The 9,348-nt window shown below is 55.1% G+C and overlaps 1 protein-coding gene across 1 annotated transcript in view; it reads right to left on the bottom strand.

Annotated features, from left to right (window-relative positions):
- The window catches only part of CUNH1orf167 (chromosome unknown C1orf167 homolog), a 17,803-nt gene extending 9,582 nt beyond the window's left edge, over window positions 1-8,221 (bottom strand). Inside the window, 7 exon segments of the mRNA XM_017503055.2 lie at window positions 646-811; window positions 1,252-1,364; window positions 2,861-3,015; window positions 4,232-4,430; window positions 5,288-5,331; window positions 5,465-6,675; window positions 8,068-8,221. Of these exon segments, the coding sequence (XP_017358544.1) occupies window positions 646-811; window positions 1,252-1,364; window positions 2,861-3,015; window positions 4,232-4,430; window positions 5,288-5,331; window positions 5,465-6,675; window positions 8,068-8,137 (1,958 nt within the window). The 5' untranslated portion in view covers window positions 8,138-8,221.
- Between the last annotated feature and the right edge of the window lie 1,127 nt (window positions 8,222-9,348).

Genomic DNA, 9,348 nt, shown 5'->3' with positions numbered 1-9,348 from the left:
AAAAAAAAAAAAAAAAAAAAAGGGCCCGTAATAAAAAGTTAACCAGTTAACCACCAACAAGGAGCAAAAAATAAATTCACAGATCTGTGTTCCTTCTCTTCACGACACTTAAGCCAGGTGGTATTGACACACCTGTCTGTTCCCCCACCAGCCACGGGTTCCACTGTGATGGTGGGCAGAAGTGTGAGGCTGGGACTAAGCTTTGCTTATAACCAAACGCCAGCCAGTGGGGCGGCCTTGCGCGTTGTAGGCATGCTCAGTCGATGGCTGCTTTCATTTCCCATTTGCATCCTTGCCTCCCAATACTAGAAGTCAAGAGCTGACTTAAAGGGAAGTTGGCGCCAGGCATGCTGGCTCACCCCTGTAATCCCAGCACTTTGGGAGGCCAAGGTGGGCAGATCACTGGAGTTCAGGAGTTCAAAACCAGGCTGGACAACATGGTGGAGACCTGTCTCCACTAAAAATTCAAAAAGTTAGCTGGGCATGGTGGCACATGCCTATGGTCCCAGCTACTCGGGAGGCTGAGGCGGGAGGATTGCTTGAGCCAGGGAGATGGAGGGTGCAGTGAGCCAAGATGGTGCCACTGTACTCCAGCCTGGGTGACGGAGTGGGACCCCAGCTCAAAAAAAAGAAAGGACATCCTACCTGCACAGCCAAACTCTCTGGTGCTGGGGGCTCAGTGGGGCCCCCCAGGCTGCACCTGCAGCAGTGGAGTGCCAGGCCTGAGGGAAGCTCCCCGTCCTTTGTGTGGCCGTGTGAACCTCCCTCTCCTGCCTGGCCCGTTCCTTCTGTTGGCACCACAAGAAGAAGTCTAAGGAGAGACAGAGGAGGAGAGAAAAGAGTAAGCAGATGGGAGGATCTGAGCCAGGAGGGACCCCTGACACCTGGGGCGCTTGTCATCCCCATCTATGAGGAAGTGATGTCTAGCTCCAATACTCTAGCCTCTGGCGTGGGTCTGCATCAGCGCATCAGCCCATGAGTGCAGGCTGTGCTCCTCTCGTGCTGTGTGTCCTCAAACTAGTCACTTAACTTCTCTGTGCCTCAGTTCTCCATCCATAAAATGGGCACAATTCCTCTTGGGGGGTGTCACTGAGAGGCTCAAATGAGATTGTCTCTGGGAGGGTGCCAAAGCAGATATACAATAGATGTTCATTCACCCAGGGGTCCCCCACCCCAGCCCATCCCGTGTGGAGCTCAGGCCCTGGGTGGCCAGGCTCTATCTCCCCGCTTTCCCAGAACCCCACATCTCACCAGCTAGTTGCAGGGCCCGTAGGATCTGGACTCTCTCATCTCTGCCGCCTGTTCTGTGTCCAGGATTCGACGGAAGCCACCGAGCTCTCTTCTCCTCCTTCAGACTTCCTGGACTAAAAGTGAAGTTGCCCAGAGAGAAACTGATGACCCAGGAGTGAGGGCACACAGTCCCAGCCTGTCCACCCCACCCCAGCCAGGTGTGGTCAGGCCGCGGGAGCCGGGGATGCTGAGTTCCCTACTCTCTTCTGGACAGTTCATTTTATGCCTGCTGGGGGCAGGTTCTGCTCTTGATTTATTCTCTTCAATACGGTTTGGATTTCTTCTTAACAACAAACATGTATTAAAATAAATATCACTTAAATAATTCTTTACATAGATTTGTTCAATTTAAAAATAAGAACATGGCCGGGCGTGGTGGCTTGTACCTATAATCCCAGGACTTTAGGAGGCTGAGGCGGGCAGGTCACTTAAAGCCAGGAGTTTGAGACCAGCATGGTCAACACAGCAAATCTACCAAATATATATATATACACACGCATACACAAAAATCAGCCAGTGCAGTGGCACACACTTGAAGTCCCAGCTACTCGGGAGGCTGAGGCATGAGAATTGCTTGAGCCTAGGAGGCAGAGGTTGCAGTGAGTCAAGATCACGCCACTGCCAGGCGCGGTGGCTCAAGCCTGTAATCCCAGCACTTTGGGAGGCCGAGGCGGGTGGATCACGAGGTCAAGAGATCGAGACCATCCTGGTCAACATGGTGAAAGCCCGTCTCTACTAAAAATACAAAAAATTAGCTGGGCATGGTGGTGCGTGCCTGTAATCCCCGCTACTCGGGAGGCTGAGGCAGAAGAATTGCCTGAACCCAGGAGGCGGAGGTTGCGGTGAGCCGAGATCACGCCACTGCACTCCAGTCTGGGCAACAGAGCGAGACTCCGCCTCAAAAAGTGATAATAAAAAGTAAAATAAAATTTTAAAAGTCTTCCTAAACATCATATTGGATGGCTGCTAATTGTTCATCGCGTGGTCAAACCATCATTTACTCACTTACCATTGGGCATTTAGGCTGCTTTTCAGTTTGTTTTTTTGAGACCGAGTCTTTCTGTGTTGCCCAGGCTGGAGGGCAGTGGCATGATCACAGCTCACTGCAGCCTCGATTTTCTGGGCTCAAGTGATCCTCCCGCCTCAGTCTCTAGAGTGGCTGGGACTACAAGCATGCCCCGACACCTGGCTAAATGTTTACTTTTTTTTCCCAGAGATGGGGTCTCGATATGTTGCCCAGGCTGGTGTCTAACTCCTGGCCTCAAGTGATCCACCTGCCTCAGTCTCCCAAAGTGCTGGGATTACGGGCATGAACCACCATGCCTGGCTGTTTTGAAGTTTTTACAATTACACTCTTTTTTTCTTTTTTCTTTTTTTTCAGGTATTAAGCAACGAAGATCAGGTAGTTTTTACAATGATAAATGATGCCATGACAGACATTTTTTTTCCATACATCTTTGCCCACATCTGCTTATTTCATTTCCATTCTTTTTGGGGATGAGAAGTAGGGGCGGCAAGGCAGGAAGTGGGGGAAGGAAGGCCACCAGCCGCCCCGGCCACACTGACCAACCTGGTGTGTTCCAGCCTGCTTCTCTGGACGGGGTCTGCCACTGTGCTTCTTCCCAAGGAGGGGCCTTGGCCCTGGGCTCTTCTGGAAGGCAGTGACCCTGACCCAGCCCATGTGCGGGGCTGTCCTTGTTTCTGCTGCAGAGCCAGGTTGCTCCACTGGGTCAAGAGAGATGGAGAAAAGAGATGTTGACCTTGACTCTTCCTCCCAAGGGAGCACTAGGCAGGGACACACCTATCAGACTCCACAGCCTGTGGTCTTAACTATAACTCTGCCTAGTCATTCCTTCTTTGAGAATCAAGGAATGAATGAATGAACAAATAGAGAGAGGTGCATCCCAAGAGGCAACGCCTTCGTTAGAAGACGAAAGCTGGGGCCAGGTGTGGTGGCTCACGCCTGTAATCCCAGCATTTTGGGAGACCGAGACGGGTGGATCATGAGGTCAAGAGATCGAGACCATCTTGGTCAACACAGTGAAACCCTGTCTCTACTAAAAAATACAAAAATTAGCTGGGCATGATGACACGTGCCTGTAGTCCCAGCTACTCAGGAGGCTGAGGCAAGAGAATCACTTCAACCTGGGAGGCAGAGATTGCAGTGACTGAGATCACGCCATTGCACTCCAGCCTGGTGACAGAGCAAGATTCCATCTCAAAAAAAAAAGAGATCGAGACCATCCTGGCCAACATGGTGAAACCCCATCTCTAGTAAAAATACAAAAATTAGCTGGGCATGGTGGTGCGTGCCTGTAGTCCCAGCTACTTGGGAGACTAAGGCAGGAGAATCTCTTGAACAACCTGCAGGATGCAGAGGTTGCAGTGAGCCAGGATCACGCCACTGCACTCCAGCCTGGTGACAGACCGAGACTCTGTCTTAAAAAAAAAAAAAAAAAACAAAACACATACGAAAGCTGGGACTGGATCCTCTCAGAGCACCGCTTTCCCAAGGAGAGAAGGACACAGATGCTCCCTCCCAACACTGGCTGGCAAACCACCAATTAAAAATAGGAACCATTTATCTAGTAGCTTGCTATATGCTAGGCAGAGTTCTGAATCCCTTATTAATTTAATCTCCCTGCGACCCTGAGAGAGGTATGTACTACTATCATCATCATCCCATTTTAGAGATAAAGAGACTGGGGCACAGAGAGGTTAGGTAACTTGCCCAAGGTCACACAGCTAGAAAGTGGTAGCGGGGGCAGGATTTGAACTCAGGCAGAGCTGATTCAGGCGTGCTGACTCATAACTACACGCTCTACTGCTGATCGTTCTTGAGGTGCAACCTATGCCCAGTGGGTACCCTCTCCCTGACTGAGCCTCCTCCCAGACACCAGTGCTTCACACCTCCCCCTGGCCCAACCTGGAGACCCCTGACCTCTAGGAAGCTCCTGGCGAGCAGGGCCTTTGTGTACCGCCCCCAGGCTGCCTCCAGCTGAGCCTCCCGGAGCCACAGGGCCTGAAGGCCCTTTCGCAGCAGCTGCTGGTGGCCCAGTGCCACTGCTGCCGCCACTGCCGCCTGCTGCATTTCCACCAAGTGCCTCCAGCCTTGAAAGTATCTGGACAGCGGCTGCCAGCTGGGGACAGACCAGGGCTGATCAGGGGGTGGACTGCCCTCCTATCCCCAGGGAGTGCCTAGTGGCTGGGTACCCTTCGAGATGTCTTTCCAGCAATCAGTAGGGTGATAACCCACAACAGGAGCCTCACACTGCCGACTGGGAGAACTTCCCTCTTATTGATGGACCTGGGAATCCCACACAAGCAAGGTTCTGGGGGTGGGAGAAGGCCCTCTTTATTTCTTTTTAATTAATGTATACATTTTTTGAGACAGGAGCTTGCTCTGTCGCCCAGGCTGGAGTGCACTGGCTTGATAATGGCTCGCTCCTGGGCTCAAGCGATCCTCCCACCTCAGCCTCCCGAGTAGCTGAGACTACAGACAGGCACCACCACACCCGGCTAATTTTTGTAACGTTGTTGTAGAGACAGGCTTTTGCCACCTTGCTCAGGCTGGTCCTGAGCTCCTGAGCTCAAGCAATCTGCCTGCCTCAGTCTCCCAGTGTTAAGATTACAGGCATGAGCCATCGCATCCGGCCAGAGGCTGCCCTCTTTGCCAAAAACTCAGGGTGGCCTCAGACATTCAGGACACTCAGTGCCCCAAACCCACAGGCATCGGTCCCCTCATTCTCGTCCCTGGGCCCAGGAGGCTCCCTTCGTTCCCCAGCAGGGACAGGTAAGAAGTTCCCCTTCCTTGAAACTCTGCCTCGTCTCCAGCAGGCCCTCGTCTCCATTTGCTCAGGCAAATGGGAGCGGGGAGTCCTGGCTTCATCTCTATCAGGCCCTTGTTCCTGTTCACTCAGGCAAATGGGAGCAGGAGTCCTGAGCATGTGTGCCCCAACTCCAACCCCTGTCCCCACCCAGCCATGCATGGCCTCACCAGGTTGCCTTGGACTCCGGGGCCAAGATATTTTGTGCCTTGTTCTGGGAAAGCAAGAGTAAGCAACACAGTTCTCAGGCCAAGGAGCAGGTGGGACAGGGCACCCCCTGCCAAGCCTCCCTGCTCTGGTGCAACACCCCCTCCCACACCCTACCTCCAGCCTCCCCTGGCCTCTACCTGCGAGGCACTGCTCGCTGGGGCTGTGTCTGGCAGATGGGAAGCTGTCCTCTCCTCCTCCCTGTGGACCTGCTCCCTCAGGGCCCCCTCCTCTCTTTTCTGCTTAGGTGGGACTCCCCAGGCTGTGATGGAGAAGGCTGAGGAACAGGGGCCGGCCTCCCTGCTCCCCACGCCTTGAGGGAGGCCCTTCTGTGCCCTGTCACCTGGTGACCCCACGGAATAGCTGTCCCCTGACCCTAAGGGATGGGCGGGAGGGAGCCCCTTTTCAGGATTAAGGAAATCCCCGGTCAGTGTCCCCAAAGTGGTCTCAGGTGTCATTAGCTTGCTTTGAGCCCAAGAATCTGAGAGAGCAGCCGGGGTCTCCAGGGAAGCTGCAGTTTCCCTGCGGCCTCGGAGTTGTCTCCTCCTCTCATCCCAGGAAGCAAGGACAGGCCGGCCGGGCTGCGGGTGGGCGGAGAGTGGCTGGCTGCCGCTGGTCCAGAGGTCCTGCTGCACAGCACCGGGGGGTTCCTGGGATGCCTGACAGCTGAGTTGGGCTGCCTCTGGCACCAGGCAATGTACGGAGGCCAGAAGCTGGTGGACGCCATGGGATGGGGCCCGAGCCTGGTTCTGACTGGGATCAGCCAGGTCCTCCAGGGTGAGAGGTTCCTCCACCAGCCTGGACGTCCAGCTCCCCAGGTTACCCCAGGATCTGAGGCCCGGCTGTGGGTGCCCATCGAGAGGGGCAAAGGCTGCACCAGGCCTGAAGTCCCGGCTAGGGGTGCCTGGGGCTGGCAGCCTGGACTGCCTCCGATAGGGGGATGGGCAAGCCAGTGCCCCTTGGGAGAGGAGATGTCCCTGGAGGAGCTCATGGGGCCTAAAGCTCCCCGCCGGCTCTGGGCAGAGGAGGGGGCTGCTGGTCCCACTTATGCTCAGGTTGCTCTGCTGGATGGCAAACTCTTGGGCCTTCCCTTGGCGCCTCCTGGTCAGGGGCTGCAGGTTGCTCTGTTGCCAGAAGCTTGAATTGACTAGTCGGCCGGTTGTGTCCTTCAGGGCTAGGCCCAGACGGGGACCAGGGCTGGCCAGGTTGGTCTGGACTCGGCAGGGCTCCTGGTCTAGCACTGCCCCTGGGGAGGGTGTGGCAGCAGGCTCTCCCCTCTCCACCTGGCACCTGGACACCCACCGGTCATGACTACTGCTCAGGCCAATGACCAGGCTCCTCCTCCGTTGCTCTAAAGAAAGGAGAGACAGTCTGCTGGGCGCGGTGGCTCATGCTTGTAATCCCAGCACTTTGGGAGGCTGAGGAGGGCAGATCACAAAATCAGGAGTTCGAGACCAGCCTGGCCAATATGGCGAAACCCCATCTCTACCAAAAATACAAAAATCAGCCAGGTGTGGTGGTGCGCGCTTGTAGTCCCAGCTACTCAGGAGGCTGAGGCAGGAGAGTTGCTTGCACCCAGGAGATAGAGGTTGCAGTGAGCCGAGATTGAGCCACAGTGAGACTCCATCTCAATAAAAAAAAAAAAAAAAAAAAGAGGAGAGACAGTCGTGGCCTGGGGGAGAACTTGGACGAGCTGGCACTCGGGGGACAGGTGGAGCCGTCCAGGTCTTGGATCAAGGGAGGGGACAGGGCCCAGCAGCGGGAGGGAGCTGAGACTTCCGGGGTCTGCTGCCAGCTCTGCCTCCCTGGGTGAAGCGATGGGCAGACTCTGGGGCTCTTGGAGTCGGGGGTCTTGGAGCTGGACAGAGGGAAGCAGAGAGACATTTAGGAGGCTGTTGAGGGGATCCCAGGAGAGAGATAATGGTGGCTGGGATCAGACTGGCAGGTGGGTAGAGAGAAGATTCAGATAAGCTTCAGAGGTGGAGCCAACAGGCTTGGAAATCAGGTAAAGGGGAAAAAAAGAATCGAGGGGGACTATTGATTTCGGACTTGAGCAAAGAGGTGGCAGGGGCAGTGGGCTGGGGTGAAAGCAAGACCCCATAGAGCAATGGCTAAAGGTGAGCTGCTCTGGGAACATGGAGGGGGGCTTTGAAGCCCCTCCCCAGCCCCCAAACCTACTCCACAGCCACAGAGTCCTCGTGGGGATGGAAGAGGTGCTGGGAGGCTCTGGGCTTAGAGCCTGGCAGGTTGAGTGGGCCATAAAAGTTGCTGCCTTTGTGGATAGGAACTAAAGCTCAGAGAGGGTAAGCAACTTGCCCCAGGGTCACACAGCTGGAACACAAAGAAACTGGAATGTGAATTCAAGCATCTGCATTTGTTCTTGGGCTGTTCCCCTTCTTGGCTGGCCCAGCTCTGTGGCTTTCTTAAAGCTCAGTAGCCTGAGCAGGGATGTCCCCAGCCCCCCATCCCTGACACAGACTGTCCTGTGGGGTCCCCGTCTTAGCCAGGGTACCAGCCAGGCCTACTCCTGGTCCCCTCTCTTCCTGACCTCACTCTCCCAAGAACCCCCCTCCTTAGGCCCCAGGCTGGGAAGACTCTGTCCTTTTCCCAGCCGACCATGGATAGCTGATCTCCGGAACTAGCCAGGCCTTAGGCTTGTCTGCCTGGGAAGGGGGCTCTGGGTGGATTTCTAGACGGGGCCCTGCTCCTGTAACCACTCAGTCAGGCCCACCAAGCCTCTTGCCTGGCTTCAGGAGCGCTGTAGGCTTTGGGGACACATTCTCCTTGTGGCTGGCGTCAGACCTTAGCTCCATGGGCTTGGGGACAGGGGCGTCCTAGGTCCACCCCACAGTCAGGGGCCTGGTCCGTGTGATCAGATGGGCCCTGTGGGGAGAGGACAGGTTGACCTGGCTCTCATTCGGCCCCACCCCATTCTCATCCCTACCCCCTCCCTTTAGCAGCATTCCTGGCTGCCCCTGACCTGGTCCCAGCTGCCCAGGGCCTGTTCCTCACTGCTCTGGTCTCTCAGGGTCTCCTCTCCCTGCCCTACTAATCGCCTCCTTTTCCATGGTAAGTGACCAGGTCAAATGCTGCCTAATCCTGTCCCCCAGACCTCTTGGCTGAGGTCTGACCATGCAGGTCCAGTGACCTCCTCCACGCCTACCTGGAGGTCTAACAGGCAGTGCAGTGTTAATATGTTCAAAACTGTTGGGAGGCCGAGGTGGGTGGATCACGTGGCCAGGAGTTCAAGACCAGCCTGACCAACATGGTGAAACCCCATCTCTGCTAAAAATACAAAAATTAGCCAGGTATGGTGGTGGGCGCCTGTAATCCCAGCTACTCAGAAGGCTGAGGCAGAATTACTTGAACCAGGGAGGCGGAGGTTGCAGTGAGCCGAGATCGCACCAGTGCACTCCAGCCTGGGCAACCGAGCAAGACTCTGTCTAAAAAAAAAAGAAGTCCAAAACTGAACTCTAGCCATTCTCAAAACCAGCTCTCCCCCATCGGTGCCCTCCTTGTCCATGGATGGCAGCTCCGGCCTTCTGATGGCTCAAACAAAAATCCTGGAGCCAGCCCCAACTCCCCTTCTCCCTTACACCAGTGGCTACTCTGATAGGCTCTGCCTCCCAAATGCATACAGGATCTGACCCGGGTGCACTGGGCCAAGTGGCCCTCACCTGCCACCTCCCAACTGGTCACTCTTATTCTGCCCTCGTCCTCACGCCCGACAGCCTCCTCTTCACATAGCAGCAGGGCGATCCTGTGAACACTTAAATCAGACCACGTCCTGCCTCAACTCAAATGCCACAAAGGCTCTCCAGCCCACTCAGTGCTCCTGTGAGCCTTCAAGGTCGTAGGCCAGGGGCTAGCAAACTATTGCCTGGGCCAGTGGTCCCTTATATGAATAAAGTTATACTGGAACAAAGCCCATTTGTTTAAAGACTGCCTGCTTTCCAGCTGCAATGGCAGAGCTCAGTAGCTGCAAGATACCTTAGACTGCAAAACGTTTTTTTTTTTTTGTTTT

Source organism: Cebus imitator, unplaced genomic scaffold, assembly GCF_001604975.1.
Source record: "Cebus imitator isolate Cc_AM_T3 unplaced genomic scaffold, Cebus_imitator-1.0 Scaffold15, whole genome shotgun sequence".
Classification (NCBI taxonomy): Eukaryota; Metazoa; Chordata; class Mammalia; order Primates; family Cebidae; genus Cebus; species Cebus imitator.
The sequence above is the reverse complement of the archived record's forward strand: the minus strand, read 5'-3'. Positions and strand labels throughout refer to the sequence as shown.